A 23,469-nucleotide genomic window follows, 5' to 3' on the forward strand; every position below is an offset into this window, starting at 1 on the left:
CCCCAGTCAGCTTTTAAAAGTTCTTGCCTAATACCGTCAAAATTAGCCGTCCTCCAATTTAGAATTTCAACTTTTCGATCTGATCTATCCTTTTCCATCACTATTTTAAATCTAATAGAATTATGGTCACTGGCCTAAAGTGCTCCTCCACTGACTCCTCAGTCACCTGTCCTGCCTTATTTCCCACGAGTAGGTCAAGTTTTGCACCTTCTCTATTCGGTACATTCACATACTGAATCAGAAAATTTTCTTGTATACACAACAAATTCCTCTCCATACAAGCCCTTTACACTGTGGCAGTCCTAGCAAATGTTTGGAAAGTTAAAATCCCCAACCATACCCACCTGTTTATGCTTACAGATAACTGAAATTTGTTTCTCAATTTCCTGCTGACTATTAGGGGGTCTAGAATTGTTCTTTTTGAGTATCTTACTGCATCTTTATAGTATTTATTATTGATAAAGCCATATATAAATTTGTTTAGATATTCTTGGTATATTTGAAATGTTCTGGGAGGATATTATTTTCTACCTTCAAAAATAATCTGAAGTATCCCATGCATTTTTTAATAAGTAGTATACCACAGTTGGGTTATATTAACTTGCATAGTCACGAATTGGGTGAATGGAAGTATTAGCGCATAAACTAAAATGTATCATCTATCTTCTCTTTTCAGTTTGATTTGTGATTTTGGTTAGTGCTTTTTCAATAACGTGCTTCGGATAACATAATTTAAAAAAGATCAGGCTTTTTGCACTATTTTCTAAAGATTTGAATATGGTGTCTTTCAGACGAACATATGTGGGCAGTATGCCTGGCAGAATCATCAATGGTTTAAGGACTGTTGGCGTGAATAATCCAGTGTTCCTGCTGGATGAAGTAGATAAATTAGGAAAAAGTCTACAAGGGGACCCTGCTGCAGCCCTCTTGGAGGTATAAATATTCCAAAATTTAAATTGCTCAGTGACTGAATTGGACAAGCTTGACCTAATAATCTGCATTGAAAAATCTTAATGATAATAAGCAACAGCTCTTTGGCAAAGAAACATGAATTAATTTTACTTTTTTCTAATCATGGGTGCAAATGCTAAATCCTATTTGAGTTTCAAAATAAAAGAGCTTGTGTTTTAACCCTTTTATTGTTTTCTACCAGCAATTTGCTGTTTATAGGTCATAGAGATGTACAGCATGGAAACAGACCCTTCGTTCCAACTTGTCCATGCCAACCAGATATCCCAACCCAGCCTAGTCCCACCGGCCAGCACCCGATCCATATCCCTCCAAACCCTTCCTATTCATATACCCATTCAGATGCCTTATAAATGTTGTAGTTGTACCACCCTCCACCGTTTCCTCTGGCAGCTCATTCCATACACGTACTACCCTCTGTGTGAAAAAGTTGCCCCTTAGGTCTCTTTTATATCTTTCCCCTCTCACCCTAAACCTATGCCTTCAGGTTTTGGGCTCCTCAACCCAGGGAAGAGACTTTGTCTATTTATCCTATTCATGCCCCTCATGATTTTATAAACCTCTATTAGGTCACCCCTCAGCCTTTGACGCTGCAGGGCAAACAACCCCAGCCTATTTATCTTCTCTCTATAGCTCAAATCGTGCAATCCTGGCAACATTCTTCTACATCTTTTCCGAACCCTTTCAAATTTCGCAACATCTTTCCGATAGGAAGGAGACCAGAATTGCATGCAATATTCCAAAAGTGGCCTGTACAGCCGCAACATGACCTCCCAATTCCTGTACTCAATACTCTGACAATAAAGGAAAGCATACCAAACGCCGCCTTCATTATCCTATCTACCTCCAACTCCACTTTCAAGGAACTATGAAACTGCACTACAAAATCTCTTTGTTCAGCAACACTCCCTAGGACCTTACCATTAACGGTATAAGTCCTGCTAAAATGCAACACCTCGCATTTATCTGAATTAAACTCTATCTGCCATTCCTCAGCCCATTGGCCCATTTGAACAAGATCCCATTGTAATCTAAGGTAACCTCCTTCGGTGTCCATTGCACCTCTAATTTTGGTGTCATCTGCAAACTTGTTAACTATACCTCTTATGCTCACATCCAAATCATTTATATAAATAGAGTCATAGAGATGTACAACATGGAAACAGACCCTTCAGTCCAACCCGTCATTCTGATCAGATATCCCAACCCAATCTAGTCCCACCTGCCAGCACCCAGCCCATATCCCCCCAAACCCTTCCTATTCATCTACCCATCCAAATGCCTCTTAAATGTTGCAATTGTACCAGCCTCCACCACATCTTCCGGCAGCTCATTCCATACACGTACCACCCTCTGCGTGAAACAGTTGCCCCTTAGGTCTCTTTTATATCTTTCTCCTCTCACCCTAATCCTATGCCCTCTAGTTCTGGACTCCCCAACCTCAGGGAAAAGACTGACTATTTATCCTATCCATGCCCCTCATAATTTTGTAAACCTCTTTCAGGACACCCCTCTGACGCTCCAGGGAAAAAAGTCCCAGCCTGTTCATCCTCTCCCTGTAGCTCAGATCCTCCAACCCTGGCAACATGCTTGTAAATCTTTTTTGAACTCTTTCAAGTTTCACAACATCTTTCCAATAGGAAGGAGACCAGAATTGCACGCAGTATTCCAACAGTGGCCTAACCAATGTCCTGTACAGCAGCAACATGACCTCCCAACTCATGTACTCAGTACTGTGACCAATAAAAGAAAGCATACCAAACACCTTCTTCACTATCCTATCTACCTGCGACTCCACTTTCGAGGAGCAATGAACCTGCACTCCAAGGTCTCTTTGTTCAGCAACATGCCCTAGGACCTTACCATTAAGCGTATAAGTCCTGCTAAGATGTGTTTTCCCAAAATGCAGCACCTCGCATTTATCTGAATTAAACTCCATCTGCCACTTGTCAGTCCATCTGGTCCAGATCCTGTTGTAATCTGAGGTAACCCTCTTCGCTGTCCACTACACCTCCAATTTTCATGTCATCTGCAAACTTACTAACTGTACCTCTTATGCTTGCATCCAAATCATTTATGTAAATGACAAAACGTAGAGGGCCCAGGACCGATCCTTGTGCAACTCCACTGGTCACAGGCCTCCAGTCTGAAAAACAACCCTCCACACCGCCTCTGTCTTCTACCTTTGAGCCAGTTCTGTATCCAAATGACTAGTTCTCCCTGTATTCCGTGAGATCCAACCTTGCTAATCAGTCTCCCAAGGGGAACCTTGTTGAACGCCTTACTGAAGTTCATATAGATCACATCTATTGCTCTTTTCCTTTCATCCTAATAGGAATATACTGTCTCTGGACCCTCGTTATCTCATTTATAAAGGCTTCCTATTTTCTAGCTTGCCTTTTACCTGGGAACATCTGCCCCCAATCAGATTTTGAATTTTCTTGCCTAATACTATCAGAATTTGCCTTTCCCCAATTTAGAACTTCAACTTTTAGATTTGATCTATCTCTCTCCATCACTATTTTAAGACTGATAGAATTATTGTTGCTGGCCCCAAAGTGCTTCCCCACTGACACCTCAGTTACCTACCCTGCCTTATTTCCCAAGATTAGGGCAAGTTTTGCACCTTTTTTGGTAGGTACATCCACATACTGAAGTCTTGTACACACTTAACAAATTCCTCTCCATCTAAACCCTTAACACTATGGCAGTCCCGATCTATATTTAGAAAGTTAAAATCCCTACCATACCCACCCAATTATGCTTACAGATAACTGAGATCTCCTTACAAATTTGTGTCTCAATTTCCCTTCGACTACTGGGGGTCTGCAATACAATTCATAGAGTTATAGAGCACAGAAACAGACCCTTCAGTTCAACCAGTCCATTCTGAACAAACTTCGAAACTAAACTAACCCTACCTGCCCTCTCCTGGCCAATATGTCTTCAAATATTTCCTATTCATGTACATATTCAAATGTATTTTAAATGTTGTAATTGTACTTACATCCACCTCTTCTCAGAAAGTTCATTTCACATGCGACCCACCCTCTGTGTAAGAAAAAAATTGCCTCTCATGTCTTTTCTAAATGTCTCCCCTCTCACCTTTCCTTGAAATTTCTCATCCTATGGAAATGACAACCACCATTAACTATATCTATACCCCTCATTACCTTATAAACTTTCATAAGGTCACCTCTCAAATTCCCACACTCCGGTGAAAAAGGCTCCAGCCTATTCAGCCTTTCTTTATAACTCAAAACCTTCCAGACCTGGCAACATCCTGGTAAATTTCTTCAGAACCCTCACCAGCCTAATTATATCCTTCCTATAACTGGGTGACCAGAACTGGAGATGGTATTCCAGAAGAGGCCTCACTAACATCCTGTACAACCTCAACATGACTTCCCAATTCTATAGTCAAAAGACTGAACAATGAAGTCAAACATGCCAAACACCTTTTTAATCACCCTGTCTATAGGTGAAGCAAACTTCACAGAATTATGTCCCAGAACCTGTAGTTCATGTTATATATCATTATCCAAGGCTCTGTCATTAATTGTATAAGTCCTACCTTTGTTTATTGTACCAAGATGCAGTACCTTACATTTATCCAGATTGAACCCCATCTGCCATTTTTCAGCCCATTGACCCATTTGATCAAGAACCCTTTGTAATTTTAGAAAACCTTATCTGTAATGCTTCTTATAAAAAATGTAGGAATATAATCTATAGGCAACCGAAAGGTATAGGTCAAGCTTTTAATTTGAAAGGTTTGAAATTCTTATCATTCTTTTTCCCCATGGCAAACATTTTCTTTTGACTTGTGTTGAATATCTATAACATTAATGAGCCTTTTTTGAGTAGGCTGTGGTGGGAGTTTGGGTTTTATAATTAGTGAGAGGTGTTGGACCAGAATGTTTTCGAATTTTGCGTTGTACTTCATATCTCAATTATTAAGATGTTTCTATTTTGCTGACCATAGTACTTAGTAAAAAAGGAGTTTGGTAATGTGTTCAAATGTCTATACCCCGGTAGCCCTATAACACCCAACAAACTACTTTGGTTGTAATTTAAAGGTAACCTTCTAATATTTCTGTTTAGGGCCTCCATTTTCATGTTGTTCTGACTACTTCCAGTTGGAAACTGCCCAATACTCTGGGTGTGCATTTCCCTCTGAGAAAGTGTGAATAGTAGATATGTCTACCACCTTTTTTTGGCTTCAAGTGCAAACAATTTACTGATTTACTGATTTACAGATTAATTATATGGGGTCTGTGGAAAAGCTTTTCCCCTGCTAGTGGCTTTCAAATAAAGTCTAGTAATCGTTAACAATTTGGGAAACTAATGTTGTTAGAATTGTTTTTGCATGTAATGTTTCATTTAAAACATTATATTCTTTCAATGAAACATAAAATGTTAGTTACAGTTTACCAGAACTTATTTGGCTAATTTATCTTCAGGTGTTGGATCCTGAACAGAATCATAGTTTCACTGACCACTACTTAAATGTCTCCTTTGACCTGTCCCAAGTGCTTTTCATAGCTACAGCCAACACTACTGCTACCATTCCTCCAGCGTTACTGGATAGGATGGAACTCATCCAAGTGCCAGGTAAACATATCCTAAAGTATTTCAAGTTTGAAGCCAGATTTGAAAACTTTTGAAAGAAATTATCATTTTCATTTACCAAGAACCTTAACATTTAAGTAAATTTATATTATGGGGGACTTGTTATCGAATGACAATTTCTATAAAGCAACCCCGGTGCACAGCAAAATTTCAAAGATTTTCTGTGGTTCTTAGATGGCTGGAACTTCTGTAACTTAATTTTAAGAGAGGAATCTTGCTAGGAATTTGGCTGTGCTATTAATGGTCTCTTATTATAGGTCTGTATCTATGCTGTCAGCATGGGATAGTGCAAAGATTTAAAAGTTGAACCCAGTTAATTAAAATAAATAGATGGAAAATGATAGACTGTTCTTATTATTTCTCTTCATAATGCATAAAACTGGCCCGGTAGGTTTAACTGACTTCCAGAAACTAATGGGTGGGGATCTACTTTCCTACTGTCCATATGTTTTTTAACTTTATTTTCTAAGGCCTGAGGAAGATGCAGGAGTAGTTAAATGCCTGTCTACCTAATCTTTCACCATATCTGCATCTTCTAGTCTTGGCTATAAGCCAACATCTTCCTAAATCTCCTTCGCACCCTTTCTAGTGTAGTTACATCCTTTTTATAAAGAGGTGACTTGAACTGCACACTGTAATCGAGTTGTGGTCTTAATGATTTAGACAGTTCCAAAACAACATCTCTGCTCTTTTACTTCACCAGCCGAAGTGTGGAGTGTAGGATTCCAGATACCTCTTCAACAACTTTATTGTCCTGTCCTAATGCCTTGAGAGGTCTATGGACATTCACTCTGAAATTTCTCATTTCCTTTTACACCTCTCTGTATTTTTCCCATTAATCAGCTATTCCTTTGACTTGTTTAACTTCCCCAAATGCACTACCTCATGGGTTTGCCACTTTACTGCCATCTGATCAGTCCCCTTCTCAGTCATCTTCCTTGCCATCAATTATGCAGCTAATTTTTGTGTCATCTGAAGACTTCTTCATGATCCCTACATTTACAAATAATGTAATACTATTTTTTATTTTTATTTTTTAACTAGTCTGCCATTTGGAACTTTATCAAAAAGATGCCTTTTAAATATTGTAATTGTACCTGCCTCCACCATTTCCTCTGGCAGCTTGTTCCATACATGTACCACCCCCTGTGAAACAGTTGCCCCTCAGGTCCCTTTTAAAACTTCGCCTTTTCACCTTAAACCCATGTCCTCTACTTTTGGACTCCCCTGCCCTGGGAAAAAGACTTTGGCTATGCTCCTCATGATTTTATAAACCTCTTGAAAGTCACCTCCTTAGCCTTTGATGCTCCAGGGAAAAAAAGTACCAGACTATTCAGTCAAACTATTTAGCTCAAACACTCCTTTCGAACTTAACAGTGTATTTCCTATTACAAATAGACCATAATTGAATGTGGTATTCTAAAAGAGGCCTAACAATATCCATAGCTGCAATGTGACATTCCATCTCCTGTACTCAATGCAGTTACCAATGAAGGCAAGCATGTCAAACATCATCTTCACTACCCTATTCACCTGCAACTCCACTTTCAAGAAACTATGCATCTGCACATCTAGGTCCCTTTGTTTAGCAACCTTCTCCAGGGCCCTACCATTAATTTGATTAGTCCTGCCCTGATTTGCCTTACCAAATGCAACACTTCACATTTGTCTAAATTATACTCCATCTCCCATTCCTTGGCTGTTTGGTCTCTCTGATCAAGATCCCACCGGACTTTGCGATAACTTCCTTCACAGTCCACTTGCTACCCATTTTGGTGTCATCTGCAAACTTACTAACCATGCCTCCTATATTCACATCCAGATCATTTATATAAATGATGAAAAGCAGTGGACCCTTGCAGCACACTACTGGTCAGAGGCTTCCAATCCAAAAAAAAACCCTCCATCACCACTCTCTGTCTCCTACCTTCAAGATAATTTTTTTATCCAGTTGGCAGCCACCCCTAGATTCCACGTGATCTAACCTTGCTAACCAGTCTACCATGTGGAACCTTGTTGGATGCCTTGCTGAAGTCTATGTAGGCAACGTCTACTGTTCTGCCGCCTTCATTCTTCTTTGTCACTTGTTGAAATAACTCAAATGAAGTTAGTGAGGCACAATTTCGCATAAAACCATGTTGGCTCTCCCTAATCAGACCTTGCCTTTCCAAATGCATCTAAGTCCTGTCCCTCAGAAGCCCCCCCTAACAACTTACCCCTCGGTCAGGCTCACCTGGAAATAGTTCCCTGACATTTCCTTGCACCTTCCATAAATCATGACATTAGCCCACCTCCAGCCTTCCGGCACATCACCTCTGGCTATCGATGATACAAATATACCCGTAAGGATCCCAACAATCTCGTCCCTAGTTTCCCACAAAGTTATGGGACACGTCTGATTGGGTCAGGGATTTATCCACCTTTATGCATCTTAAGAAGTCTAGCACCACCTCTACTGTAATATGAATACTTTTCAAGATAGTCCTATTTATTTCTCAGAGTTCTCTGTCTTTCCATACCTTTCTCCACAATAAATACTGATGCGAAATACTCGTTTAGTACCTCACCCATCTCCTGCAATTGTACACATAAGTGGTTTTGTTGATCTTTAATGGGCCATATTCTCTCCTTACTTACCCTTTGCCCTTAATGTATTTGTAAAATCTCTGAATTCTCCTTAACCCTATTTGCCAAAGCTGTCTCGTGTCTCCTTTTTGCCTTCCTGATTTCCCTCTTAAGAATGCTTGTACTGCTTTTATACTTTTCTAGGGATTCATGCGGTCCCATCTGACATTTTGTTTTGACCAGACTCTCAATTTCTTCAATCATCCAACATTCCCTACACCTACCAACTTTGCCCTTTGCACGAACAGGAACATACTGGCTCTGAACTCTTGTTCTCTCTTTTTTTAAACAGTCTTTCACTTTCCAATCATCCTTTTACCTGAAAATAATCTCTCCTAATCAATAATTGAAAGTTCTTGCCTAATACTGTCAAAATTGGCCTTACTCCAATTTAGAACGTTAACTTTTAGATCATGTCTATTCTTTTCCATAACGATTTTAAAATTAATAGACTTATGATCACTGGCCCCAAAGTGCCCCCGCATTGACACCTTAGTTACTTGTCAAAAAGTGTGGTGCTGGAAAAGCACAGCAGGTCAAGCAGCATCTGAGAAGCAGGAGAGTTGTTTTGGGCATAAGCCCTTCATCAGGATGTTGACTGTCCTGCTGTGCTTTTCCAGCGCCACACGTTTTGACTCTGATCTCCAGCATCTGCAGTCCTCACTTTCACCTTAGTTAATTGCCCTGTCTTATTTCCCACAGAAGGTCAAATTTTGCTCCTCCTCTAGTAGGTACATCCCCATGCTGAATCAGAAAATTTTCTTGTACACACTTAAATTCCTCTCCATACAAGCCCTTAACAGTGTGACAGTCCCAGTCTATAGTTGGAAAGTTAAAATCCCATACCATTACAACCCTATTATTTTACAGATAACTAAAATTTCCTTACACATTTGCTTCTCAATTTCCTGTTGACTACTGGGGGGGCCTATAGTCAATCTCAATAAGGTGATCATCCCTTTTGTGTTTCTCAGTTCTACCCATGTAACTTCACTGGACGTTCTCCCAGGAATATCCTCCCTAAGTTCAACCGTAATGTTATCCTTGATCAAAAACGCCTCTTTCCCCTCCTCCCTTGCTCCCTTTTCTACCCTTCCTATAGCATTTGTATCCTAGAACATAAGCTGCGAATCCTGCTCTTCCCTGAGCCACATTTCTGTAATAACTATGATATTCCAGTCACATGTTCCCAATCATGTCCTGAGTTCATCTGTCTTACCTAGCAGGCCTCTTGCAATGAAATAAATGCAGTTTAATTTATCAGTCTTACCTCATTCTCTACCTTGCTCTTGCCTGCCTTGAGTATTTAACTTGCTCATCTTCTCTAATGTATCAGCCTCGGACATCTCTTTCCTCTCTACCTCTATGGGGGCCCCCCAATTAGTTTAAAACCTCCCAAGTATCTAGGCTATTGGTTCCCTTCCACTTCAGGTATAACCTGTTCCTCTTATACAGGCCACCTCTACCCCAGAAGAGATCCCAATGATCCAAGAAATATGAATCTCTGCCCCCTTTTCTAACTCCTCAGTCACACATTCATCTGACCTTTTCTCATTAGTACCTGACACCAGGAGTAATCCAGATATTACTACCCTTGAGGACCTGTTTTTTAACTTCCTGCCTAATTTCCTATGCTCTCTCTGCAGAAACTCCTCCCTTTCTCTTCCAGTGTTGTCGGTACTAACGTGTACAATGATCTTCTGTTGGTCACTCTCTCCTTTGAGAGTATTCTGTTTCCTGTCCAAGGCATCCTCGATTCTGGCACCAGGGAGGCAACATACCATTCTGATGCCTTGCTGTTGGGTGCAGAAATGTCTGTATGTACTCCTGACTAGAGAGTCCCCTATCATAATTGATTACTTGGAATATGACATACCCCTCATTAAAGTAGAGCAGTTTCAATACCAGAAACCTGGCTGTCAGTGCTATATTCTCCCAAGAAGCCATCACCTGACATTATTCAAAACAGCATACATGTTGAGATGGGGTTAGCCACAGGAGATTCCTGAACTACCTGCCTACCCTCCTGCTTACCTTTCCTAGTTGTAACCCATCTACCTGACTCTGTGATTTTTCTATTTTCCTGAAACAGCCAACCGTACACCCCCGACTCCTGTAAATTCCTCATTGTCTCTAATTGCCATTCCAACCGATCTCTGCACCTTAAACAATCTACCCACCCAGAATGTGCACAAAAACCAATCACAATACACTTTCTCAAAGCTCACCGTTAGTACAATCTTGCTACTCAAAAACATCGTTCCAGGATTACTTAATCAAAGAATGTGGTGCTGGAAAAGCACAGCCAGTCAGGCAGCATCTGAGGAGCAGGAGAATCAACATTTCAAGCATAGGCTTTTGTTCAGGAATGCAGCTTATGCTCGAAACATTGATTTGCCTGCTCCTCAGATGCTGCCTGACCAGCTGTGCTTTTCCAGTACCACACTCTTCGACTCTGATCTCCAGCATCTGCAGTCCTCACTTTCTCCCAGGATAACCTAATACCTATCTTTTACCCTAAAAATTTAAGTAAGAGACAAATCTCAGTAACATAATAAAAACTGTCACCCTAATATATATAAAGCAGATGAAGATTTATACGTTTTCTAAGTCTTAAAAACAAACACTTGGCTGATCAGGCTCTGAAATCACTGATCAGTGATAATGTAGTTCTGATAATGAGGTCTCCCAAGGTCAGGGGTTATACTGCACTGCACTGTTTGTTTTCCTTTGACTATCTCCAGAGGTGATTGTAATTTCAGTCAGTCAACTGTTGACATTCACTACTTGATTCTTTTTTTGTATTCTTGTTGACCTCTAGCGCCATTCTCTGACCTCTCCATGTGGCCACTCTCCTGAAACTTGGTTTCCTGTTCTCTCTCTTCCCTCCTGTTTAGAGTACTGTTATTTTTGATTTTTTGAAAGTTCCATAAAAAATGCAAAACATTGAAAAACAATAATTACTGCTCCAAGAAAGTGAGAAAGTCCGACACTGAAAAACCTCAAAAAAAGGGAGCAGCACTTACAACCAGGATCTTTTCTTGTCCACCATTTTGTCCACTTTTGCCTCAAGTTAGTCAGACATGTGTAACAAATGTATATTGAATATTCCTGATTAATTTGTGTCTTACTAAGTGACAGTGTATCCTGCTTCTTGGAGTTGATTCCAAATTGAATTCTAGTACTGATTTGCTATATTAGCTGTAGGAAGTTGCTACCTTAAATACATTCTTGAAAAATGAATTGATATAATAAATGGGTTATAAAAGTTATCAGTGTATTGCCAAATTTGATATTTGAGCCAATATGATTTCTAATTATAATTAACTAAATTTTGGTCCATGGCATTGCCTATTCAAATTTTCATATCCATAACTCAATAACTGTTGAAATTATTTTAGTCATTAGTATAGGCCTAGCATCTCCATTAGCTAGGGGGTGTCTTTTGGTGTTATTTCCTCATCAAAATCTTTCACAATCACTTGTATTCCTGCTATTGGCAAAGGGCAAACAGAAAAAAAATACTACTGAGCTTTAAAAAACGTCAACACCACAGCAGACACTTTTCTAATATCGTGACTTTAATGTTGATAAAGACCCCAAAGTACTTCAAATAAACACAAGGTATAAATGAACTTAGTTATTGCGCCATATTAAAGATTATTGCACAAGATAGGAACCTACGGTGTTAGGGTGGATTGAGTGAGGATTGTGGATTGCTTAACACACACAGTCAGGATTAATGGATCTTTTTTCATATTGCAAAGATGTAACTAGTGGAGTGCCATGACAATCAGTCTTGGCACCTCAATTATTTACTATCTATGGAAGTGGGAAAGCACATTGTTGTGAGGACATAAGGAAGCTTCAGTGGTCTTTAGATAGGTTAAGTGAGTGGGCAAAAATTTGGCTGTTAGAGTTTAATTCTGGAAAGTGTAAGGTCATGCAGTTTGATAGAAGAAATGGAGAGTGACTCTTGTACAAAAATATACAGTTGAGAAGGCTCTGGGTGGTCTTGTACATGAAACAAAGCGTTAGCAAGCTGGTGCAGTGAGTAAGTAGGAGGTAAATAGAATTTTGACCGTTATTGTTAGAGGTTTGCAGTTTTAAAATAGGGAAGTCTTGTTAGGGTTTTGGTAAGTCTTGGTAAGGCTATACGTGTGGTACTATGTACAGTTTTGGATTCAGTATTTAAGAGGCAGTTCAAAAGAAATTGATCAAGCTGGTTCTTGGGCTGAAGGGCATAACTTATCAAGAACAGCTAAACTGCTTAAGCCGTTATTCATTTGAGTGTAGAAGAATGAAGGTGATCTGATCGAAAAATACAAACTCTGGTCTTGACAAGATAGATGTTGAGAAGATATTTCCACTAGGGGGAGCCATTCAAACTATGGGACATAGTTACTGCAGAATAAAAGGAACTCATTTAAAACCTGAGATGTGAAGGAATTTATTTTCCCAGAGGTTGGAGGTATCTGGAATTCTCAACCCTAGAAAGTTATAGAGTTAGATCACTGGCATTTTTTTTTAAATTTAAGGAATTGACTGCTATGAGGAAGGAATGAAAATGTAATTGAGGCCTGGGACAAATCGGAAATGATGTTGTAAAATGATTGAGCAGGCTTGAGGGGCCAAATGGCCTGCTGCTGCTCCCATTTCTTATGTTCTTTATAAAAAAGCAAATATTAAAGGTGTGATCAAAGGTTTGCTCAAAAAGATGACTTTAAATGAGGACTATAACGTAGGAGAGGAGAAAGACCAAGGTGCATGGCCTTCAGTGAGATGATGGACAAGAGGGATTCGGGATCAAAATGACGATCTGTTCATGGGAAGAGAAGGCATGAGTGAGGCTCTAGATGGGTCCGTGGGTCAATATTTACCAAAGAAGGGGACTTTGTCAAAGCTATGGTAAATGGGGAGGCTGAGACACTGGATAAGATAAAAATAAATATACAGGAGGAACGAAAAATGCTGGCAGTACTTAAAACTGACAAGTCATTCTATCCACATTAGATGCATTCCAAATTGTTGAGTGGTGCAAGGGTAGAAATTGCACAGGATCTGACAATTGGTTTTCCTTCGATACTTGGGTGGTACCAGAGGACTGGAAGATTACCAGTGTTACATGCTAATTTAAAATAAGTCAAGCACAGATAAATCTAGAAATTATAGGCCAGTTTATTGAGCATCAGTGGTGGGAAAGTTTTTGGAAAAATAATTTTGGAGAAAATGAACAGCCACATGGAGAAGCATGTAATAATAAAGGAACACCTTTATGGACGTGTTAAGAGCAAGTCATGTTTGATTTACTTGATTTTTGTGATTCAAACCCTGCACTTTCTGATTTGGGCAGGTACATAATCTGTCAAAGCCTAAATTAGCAAATGTTATGTAGCATTAGATTAGATTAGATTCCCTACAGTGTGGAAACAGGCCCTTTGGCCCAACAAGTCCACACCGACCCTCCGAAGAGTAACCCACCCAGACCCGTTTCCCTCTGACTAATGCATCTAACACTATGGTAAAAACAATGACTGCAGATGCTGGAAACCAGATTCTGGAATAGTGGTGCTGGATGGGCAATTTAACATGACCAATTCACCTGACCTGCACATCTTCAGACTATAGGAAGAAACCAGAGCACCCAGAGGAAACCCACACAGCTCCACACAGACAGTCACCCGAGGCTGGACTCAAACCTTGGAGGCTGCAGGTGGAAAAGCATTTTTATTCAATGAACATTTACAGATTGGAAAGCACTGTCTAATGTGCTGAGGAGTACCAATTCAATAGCACCCTTCATTGGATTTGGATAAATTATTGAATGAGGAATTGAGGAAAGAGAGAAAGTGCGCATAACTAGATTGCTGTTTGAAAGAGCTGTCACAGGATAGCTTCCTATTGTGTTCTAGGATTCTAGAAGCTCAGATCAGTGGAATGAATAATTGGTATAGGGTGAGGATTGGTGGAGGGAGAGTGAAGGCAAAGAGTACCTGTGGAGTGATTTAAATGCACGTTTGTGAATTTTAAAATTGAGGTTTATGGGGTATGTGTGCCATCATAGATTAGTGAGGGGTAATGTATGGGCATAGACATGTAGAAAAAATCTACAATCTATATCCCATCTCATGCAATGTGCTGAAATATGGAGTCGGGAATAAATGGATGGCCAGTAGAAAAATTGAACATTTTAGCTCCACAGTGTCCTTTTGAGACTTTCGAAAGTGGTTGAAAATCTTATTGGTTTGCACATAGGGCGGCATGGTGGCTCAGTGGTTAGCACTGCTTCCTCACAGCACCAGGGACACTGGTTCAATTCCTGCCTCGGGTGACTCTGTGGAATTTGCACATTCTCCCCTAGTCTGCATGGGTTTCCTTCCACAATCCAAAGATGTGCAGGTAAGGTGAATTGGCCATGCTAAATTGCCCATAGTGTTAGGTGTATTAGTCAGGGATAAATATAGGGAAGAGGAATGGGTCTGGGTGGGTTACTCTTTGGAGGGTCGGTGTGGGCTTGTTGGACGAAATGTCCTGTTTCCATACTGTAGGGAATCTAATTCCATCCAGACCCACATTTTGTGTGGTAAATTGTTAAGAAGGCACACAGAATTGTTATGGTGCAGGCACAATCAATAAATCATGTCTCATAAGATGTGTTTCAGCAAATGGCTTGGAAAGGATGCTATTCTTGAATAGAATTTGAACTCATGAAGATATATGATTTCTGTACTTTGTTTATTGTCATACTAAAACCTTGATTTTTGTCACTGTTTTTATAGTTTTGATTAATCAGCAGTCCAATGTGATTCATGGTGTAAAAACTCTACCCCGCACTAAAAATTATCAGTTATTCATACTAACCTCAATGTTTGGTATGTTATTCTGACCTTCAGTGGGCTGAGATTACTAATGTTTCTGTTATGGTTCGTGATTAGAATATAATGCTGTTGTGTCACTTTATGATGTGTAAGATTGAACATTTATTGTAATTTGAGTGTATCAGCATCCATACTCCTAGATGTTAAACTGGGAGGAGGGACTGTAGAGATATACTAATGAACAACTTTAAAATTCAAGTATTCAATTATTCTCTTTGTGTGAACCAAATATGTAGTTGATCAAAAGATACCTGATCAGTTTGTTACCCATGTGATGCTCACCTCTGATCATTTAAACTATCACCATGAACCATAGCCTTGTGTGAACCGTTGTCTGCCCCTGGGAAAGTTAGATATGACTCAAGGGCAGGACTTAGGATTTTGGGTGTATTCAGTCATAGAGATGTCCCATTTGCCATCATGATGAAAGTCTGGGTCCAGGTGTTGCATTTCCATCATTAAGGATGTGAAAATGATATGGAAGGGTAATGTGTGTTAAGGGGGTTGAGGGGTGAACAGAATGTCAAGGAGAGAACTGGCCCTTGGAATGCATTATACTAGGTTTTTGTAATTGTTTTGAATGCAATTGCCATTTATAATGTGTGTTAATTGCCAAACATCTGTTAGGCTGTATTCTTTTTAAGGACATTAAGTGCATTATCTTAAATGGTGGATTCTTCAAATATCAGGTTATATTCAAGAGGAGAAGATTGAAATTGCTCACAGGCACTTGATCCCTAAACAATTAGAACTGCATGGGCTAACACCCCAACAGATCCAAATTCCAAAAGAGGCAACTGAAGATATTATCAGCAGGTCAGTGTGTTTTATGTCAAAAATCATCTGGGTCCAAAGCTTTTTGTTAGTTATGGTATGGTTTAACTTATTCAATTTCAAGACTGGATTGCTTAATAGCTTAAGATTAGAGCAAGGGAAGGAGCTGCATGATACTTTTTGGCATTAAAATAATTTCTCAAGCTATTGTAAAGAAGCTGAAAGAATGGTTAGAGATGTTATTTAAGTAGATATCGTGGTGATTGATAAATATTAGAATAAAATTAATTTTTGTTGTGAGTAATTGACGCTTGTGTTTTGAAGCAAATGATGGTGTCAGAAAGTAAACAATATGAATGGAATTGTGAAAAGCACATGGAAAATATTTTGAAGATATTGTGTAGAAACAAATAGTGATGTTGGTAGTCAGGCAACTCAGTTTGCTGAATTTATTTTACTTACAATACGCCAGAAATAATAAAGAGAATGTAATTTAAACATATCAAATGCTTCAAATATTGGTAAAGTGAAATGAAAAAGAAATGCAATATAGCAAACTTGGCTCTAACCAGCTCTCTTGATAAAACAGCAAAAAACTATAACCTAAAAGCTATAAATACTGCGATCTACTGCAACGTCCCAGTATTTATATTGTAAATAAAATATAACAGTAATGTATATATCCCGGGCATTAGATTCCTATGACAGTTGTGTCTGATATAACATTTTAGTCTGTTCTCATGCGATCTCACGTTATAAGGAAATCTCACAATACCCAGGCCATGTAAACTAAAGGGGCCAGAATAACATTATAGCCAATACAGGTAAGGAATGTTCGCATTGTTCAAATAGCAGTCCAATCTCTTCAATCGCATTAAAGCCAATTCGCATTGAACAGACATGTGTTAACCGACTATTTTTTGAGTGGTTTTATGTCGATTTTAGAAGGTGTGGTTTTACATTTTTTTTGAGGGATATTGATGTCTTGAAACTTTAATTGGTCAGGGTTCACTGTGGTTACGCGTACCTCTTGATTAATGGGAATATTGGATCAACTAGTACATTCCTGGTTCCAAAGTTTCCAGTTAATAAAAAGTTTGCTGTAACCTGGAGTCATCGAGACGTATAGCATGGAAACAGACTCTTCAGTCCAACTCGTCCATACCGACCAGATATCCTAAATAAATCTAGTCCCATTTGCCAGCATTTGTCCCATATCCCTCTGAGCCATTCCTTTTCATAAACCCATCCAGATGTCTTTTAAATGTTGTAATTGTACTAGTGTCAACCTCCTTTGGCAGCTCAAGGAAGCTTAGCATTTTGGATTTGTTGAATCATGGAATGTTTCATGGTAGAAATAAACCATTTGTCTTATCAGATCTGTACTGGTTCACAAAATAAAATTCTATATTGCAAACACAATACCTCCAGTGTAAAGATATTTCTTCTGTTCTCTGCTTTCAATTATTTTGATTATCTGAAATTTGTCTCCTGTGATCATTTCACTGTTACTGACATCATAATGAAATTCTTATTCTTCAATAACATCCTCGTGAATTGTTATTGCAACTTTTCTTGTTTTTAATATCCTTCATGTGAAGAAGTTCACAAAAACTGACAAATTTATACTAATTCAACAGAATCTGATATTCTTTTTGAATGTAAAACCAAATGTGTTTTCCATTCTCTAGAGCCTTCCACCTTTTAGTAAACTGAGTATCAGTACATCAAAATCCTGTACTCATAATTTTCATTGCTCTGACAGTCATGAAGGGAAAGAACAAAAATAGTGGGTAAAATATTGGAATACATAACCATAATCCTGGAAAACAATTCCATGAAAACTATGATAAGGCACTAGTCAAACCATATTTGGCATGATCATGTTTCAAAATGGACATATTACCTATATACAGAAATGTGACCTACATTGCAAGATAATGAGGTAAAAGCAGAAAATGCTGGAAATGCTAAGCAGGTCAGCTAACATCTCTGGAGAGAAAAACAGGACTAATATTTCAGGTCTTTGCCATTTTATCAGAACTGGGAAAAGATAGAAATTTAATATGTTATGAGCAATCGAAAGAAGAGTGGTTGGGATGAACAGCCAAAGGAGAAAGTGAGGACTGCAGATGCTGGAGATCAGAGCTGAAAATGTGTTGCTGGAAAAGCGCAGCAGGTCAGGCAGCATCCAAGGAACGGGAGAATCGACGTTTCGGGCATACGCCCTTCTTCAGGAACAGCCAAAGGAAAAACCTATGAAGTGGTTGGGGAAGGCAGGAAAGATTAAATAACAAAGGTTTTATGGTGTAAGTCAAATGGAGTAAAATGGATAACCATAGAAACAGAAAAAGCATTTCTAGATAAAATACGAGAAAATGGCAGGATCCTAAATAGCTGCCAGCAGGCAAGAAGACAAGGATTTTTTTTCAAATTCCGATTTGTTCATGGGATGTAAGTTCACTGGCTAGTCAGTGATTATTGCCCATTTCTAAATGGATTAGTGGAAAAAAATTTGAGAAGAGCTATACAGCCAGGCTCCTCCCACTCTGAGGTCTGCAGCCTATAGTATGTTGGCAGCTCCATTCAGGTGATGCCTTTTGAGTGGTGACAGTAGTCTCTAGTAGCTGGTGAAATACCAACAAACATTGGTACGTATCTTCGAGCTGGGTCTGTAAATGTCTTGGAAAACATTTTGAATCCACACCAGGACAATTTTCCTGATTCATTCCCACACTGAGGATGTTTCTTGCAGTGGATAATTGATCTGCAATCCTGCCTACATGAGGAAAACGTCCCCTGGCATGTGTCAGGGAACCATTTCAATCCAGCTATACATTGTTTTCTTGACTTTCCACTCTTCTTTAATGCCAAACTGGGATTAATAAAATTCTGCCCATGCGAGTCACTGTAGCAGAAAAAGGTGACGTATGGCTCAATGAGGCTATTCTGGCTCTTGGTAGAGCAATTAATCAGTTTCATTGTTATGCTAATCCTATAACCTTGCAAATTTATTTTGCTCAAGTGCCCATCCAATTTCCCTTCAAAATAATTGATCATTTCTGCTTTGACTATCCTCATAGTCAGTCATTTTTGGGTTGTTACCATTTGCAAGTAAACAAAAATGGTATTTTACATTAACCCCATTGTGTCTTTTGCCCAAAATCTTAAAGCATTGTCCCCCAGCCCTTGTATAATCGGCAAATGGAAACAGCTTTTCTTTGTCTACTTTGTCTAAACCTGCCATCATCTCGATCAGATCTTCTATGCTTAGATGAAAACAACCCTAGCTTCTCTTACTTCACCTGTAGTTAAGTTTCTTCAGCTCTGAGATCATTTTGAAAACTTTCCTCTGCCCCTCCATAAAGATGTTTACAACTCCTCTAAATTATGGTCACTAGAATTAGACACAATATTGTAGCTGTTGCCTATTTAGAGTTTTTGAAAGATCCTGTGTAACTTCTCTGCTTTTGTTCTCAAAGTCTCTTTATGAAGCTCAAAATCCCATATGCTTTTCCAGCTGCTCTGGCCTTGCCACTTGCAATAGATCTGTGCACTTGAAACACCGAGATCCATCTGTTTCTGCTCACTTTCAAAAGTGTGCCAGTGCATCTATATATTGTCAATCTCTATTCCTCCTTCCAAACTGCATCTCGCACTCCCTTCTCTGCATTAAATTCTACATTACTAGTATGCCTATTTCCTATGTATGTCATGTCGTAGTCAGTTGACAATACCTTATTTTTTGCCACACCTTCAAATTGGTATTACTGACAAATTTTGAAATTTTACACTGCATCCTAATATACATCAAAAAAGAATGAAAATGGATGGATTCCTTGGCATCAACCCAGGCAACCTGAATCAACAACATCAAACACAACCCTGTCAAATCTGCAATATTCTCCTCATGAATATCTGGAACCTTATGGGAGAGCTTTTCTGAAGAAGAGTCAAATCACGTCCTGACAGTTGATGGACTCAAATCTTACAGACGATGCCGTAGACACTGCTATCACCAATTAAAGAGATGTCTTGTCCCATTGGTAACACAAACCCATCAGAGGTGATGAAACAGTGGTATACTGTGGGGAGGGAGGATCCTTTGGATTCATCAAGAAGTGACTTTCCATGTTTTCCCCGTACCCCCAGAAAAACTGATTATCAATACTCCTTCATGTGGAAGACCTGAGAATGACAAAGGCTCAGAATATACTCAGTGTGGGGGACTTCATTGACCATCACCAAGAATGACCAGTGGCATCACAACTGAACAAGTTTGCTGAGTCCTAAAGGACATAGTGGCTTGACTACACCTGCAGCAAGCGATGAGGGAGCTGATGAGGGAAAATCTATTCGACCTTGCAATCACCATTTTACCTCTCATAGTTACAACTGACTGTAACGTGTCTAAACCTTGTGGCGATGATGCCATGTTTCCATTAATGAAACCCACCATTCAGCTTTGTTGGGCCAGCAGCAGAATGGGACTGACTTTTATCAGACCTAGGAACTGAAAACTGGTCATTGATGAGGTGCAGAACCACAAGCAGCAGAATTATATTTGATCATAAGCTGTAACTTCATGGTCTGCATGTACCCCATTCCAGCCAAGGTATCAACCTTGGTACAATGAAAAGTGCAGGTGGGCATGCCAAGTGCATCATATGGAATACCTAAAAACAAAAGATGTCAGCCTGCTGAAACTACAACAGAGCACTACTTATAAGCCAAACAGCAGGCAATAGATATCACTAAGCAATCCCATAAGCAACAGATCAGAACTAAACCTTTTTAACAATCGGTTTGTGAATGGTGCTGTTAGGGGAAGGAGATCCAGTATTTGGATTCTGTGGCACTGATATAATAGCACTGTAGTTCCATGTTAGGATACTGTGTGGCTTGGAGGATACCTGCAGGTGCTGATGCTTCCATGTATCTGCTGCCCTTGTCCTTCAAGCCACTCTAGAAATTTCTTATGTTCATTGTGAGAGCCAACTCTTAATTTTACATAGCTGTCAATGGGGCAATTTAAATAAGGCTTTCTCATTCTGATCTCTGCTTTTGGTGCTGATAAATTTCTAATGCAAGTTTGAGACAGGTTAATCATCGGTTAGTTTGATCAGGAGTAAAGACCCAATTGCAATTATGTAATATTTGAGATAGTTCCACCTATGTTAATGAGCCATGTAATATCTTCTGTCTTTTGTTTGTAATTTATACTGGATGGTTTTGAGTATGCTGTTTCAAAAAAAATTTTATGCTTTCCAGATATACCAGGGAGGCAGGTGTTCGCTCTCTTGAGAGAAAGATTGGAGCTGTTTGTCGTGCTGTGGCTGTAAAAGTGGCTGAGAGTCAACATAAGGTTACAAATTCCAATCGCACACATGTGACTGAGAAGGAAGGTGCGCTGACTTCTAATTATATGAAATGTTGGATAAAAATGCCTTTATCAAATAAAAATAATACGTAACACTTCAGCTGTAAGTAGAACAAAAAAAAGGTGCAGCTCCATTTAACCAACTAACTGACAAAGTGCATGCCTACAGAATAGATGATGTAGGTGAACGGCAAAGAGTAAATGTATGCTCATGTGAAAGAGTGTCAGAGTGGAAACTCGTGGCCAGTTTTAGATCATTATCAACTATAAATTACAACTTTTTGAAAAGTATTTAGAAGCAAATGCTATATGTGCAAGATGGCAAATTATGCCAAACTAGTTGATGCTAACAATATGCAACTATCCCAAAGAATATGATCAAGATTAATCAATGAGATGTGAGCGGTGAAATGCAGTTTATTGTATATGTAGATATGAGTTTAGTACAAGAAATAAATGAGGTCTGAGCATTTCGGTGGATAAATTTCAAATTCATTTACTCAGGTAGTGACAAAACCAAATAAAACATGAAGACATCTAACAGGAAATGTGACTTATTGGTCCAGAGATGTGACATAAATTATTTATGTTGTGTTGGTGAGGGAGAGGTATATTGCTGTGTCAATGTTGGCTGCATTACTAAGACTAGGATTTACCCGTGTTGGGGAGGTTCAGAGAAAGACTTTGTGATGAACTGCTAAACTGAAAAAATATTGAGTGGAAGCATATAGGGATTTGAGTAATTTGGCCTTTGACAAGATGTCAATGATCTTACTTCATCTTTTATGCTGTTCACAAGTTCTGTGGTGAGCTTCTTGCTAGGCAGTGCAAGATATCAATTGATGATCTTTATTGGTTGTCAACTGCCTTGTTAACACCAAAACATGCCTCATTACTATTCAAACTCCCATCTTGCCAAAGTCGCGAGACATTTAGAAAACTTGACAAAGAAACCAGAGTGTGGACCTGGCAGATTCAGCTTGCCATTTGGTCTGAATGACCTTTATGTTGTACACCAGTCAACAACATCTCAGAAGTATAGTAAGGCATCAACAAACACGCTCCTCCTCTATCTGCCAACCCATCCCAAACGAAATTGGCAATTTTAATGTACACTTGCATCAGGCTGTGGAAGCATGGACTTGCATTGCAGGGTATATCAGCAACTTGGATGCTGCCTCACCTGCTGCGCTTTTTCCAGCAACACATTTTCAGCTATATCAGCAACTTGCATTGAAAAGCTGCAGTGGGGACACTTTGCCAGCTAGATCACGCTGAATCTCAGAGCTGTTCACTTGCTTTCTTAGCTTTGCCTTGTCTTGCTTTGCTAATTAGTGCAGTCACAAAAACAGGTATCTTGCCTTGCTGCAAAACAATCCTCAGTCTAGGGGGCACTCTTGCTGTATAGTAGTGTGCTACATCAATCTCTCACCAGTTCCATGTGGCAGAGCTTACATGGCAAACATACAGTGCATATACAGCATGTGGGCACTCATAACTCCAATTCTAAGGGGAGTAATCATCAATGGACATACTCATTAGTTGCCAAGTCTTGGTTGAGTAAGTCAGAAAGCCTCCCATACTAATCAAAGGTGTGGACCACAGTCAGACATCCAGTTACAGGGGAGTTTCAGTCAGGGGATTTGTGCCTTTATAGTCCAGGGAGGGAGCCATTGTCATTTTGTGGGGGGGCAGGGCTAATGCAGTTGGGGAGATGACTGGGCACCAAACATGGGTCTTGACACTTCTTTCCCGGCAGTCATGTCTGTCAAAAGAAAGGACCACAGTATGTCATTTCCACTGACAGAAACCAATTTGCATGGAGATTTGGGGATGTAGTCATGGGGAGGGGAGTGTGGTTGTAGCTGTGGCATTGAACCTTGGTGGTTTTGTCTTTGGGAATGGGAGCAGATGGCTCTGGACAAGTATACAGTACAAATGTACAAAGAAAGAAAAAAGTACAATACAGCAGAGGAAACAGGCCTTTCAGTCTTCCAAGTGTAGACTGACATATTTTACCCATCCATACTAAAACTGTCTTCACTTACAGAATCTGTACCCCTGTATTCCCTTTGTATTCATGTGTTTTTCTTGAATGCTGCTATTGTGTCGTCTTCCACCACTGTCTCACCCTTTTGTGTGACAAACTTGCCTCGCACATCTCTTTTTTTAAACCCCCTACCCCTGTCCAGCACTGCACCTTGAACCTGT

The 23,469-nt window shown here is 39.5% G+C and overlaps 1 protein-coding gene across 2 annotated transcripts in view; it reads left to right on the forward strand.

Annotated features, from left to right (window-relative positions):
* The window catches only part of lonp2 (lon peptidase 2, peroxisomal), a 106,702-nt gene that overhangs the window by 33,148 nt on the left and 50,085 nt on the right, over window positions 1–23,469 (forward strand). The window contains exons 8-11 of one of the 2 annotated variants that reach the window (XM_060837696.1): window positions 792–933; window positions 5,433–5,583; window positions 15,794–15,920; window positions 21,150–21,283. In XM_060837696.1, the coding sequence (XP_060693679.1) occupies window positions 792–933; window positions 5,433–5,583; window positions 15,794–15,920; window positions 21,150–21,283 (554 nt within the window). The remainder of the gene's footprint in view (window positions 1–791; window positions 934–5,432; window positions 5,584–15,793; window positions 15,921–21,149; window positions 21,284–23,469) is intronic. The other variant, XM_060837697.1, reaches the window with a different exon arrangement.

Source organism: Hemiscyllium ocellatum, chromosome 17, assembly GCF_020745735.1.
Source record: "Hemiscyllium ocellatum isolate sHemOce1 chromosome 17, sHemOce1.pat.X.cur, whole genome shotgun sequence".
In the NCBI taxonomy this organism is placed as follows: Eukaryota; Metazoa; Chordata; class Chondrichthyes; order Orectolobiformes; family Hemiscylliidae; genus Hemiscyllium; species Hemiscyllium ocellatum.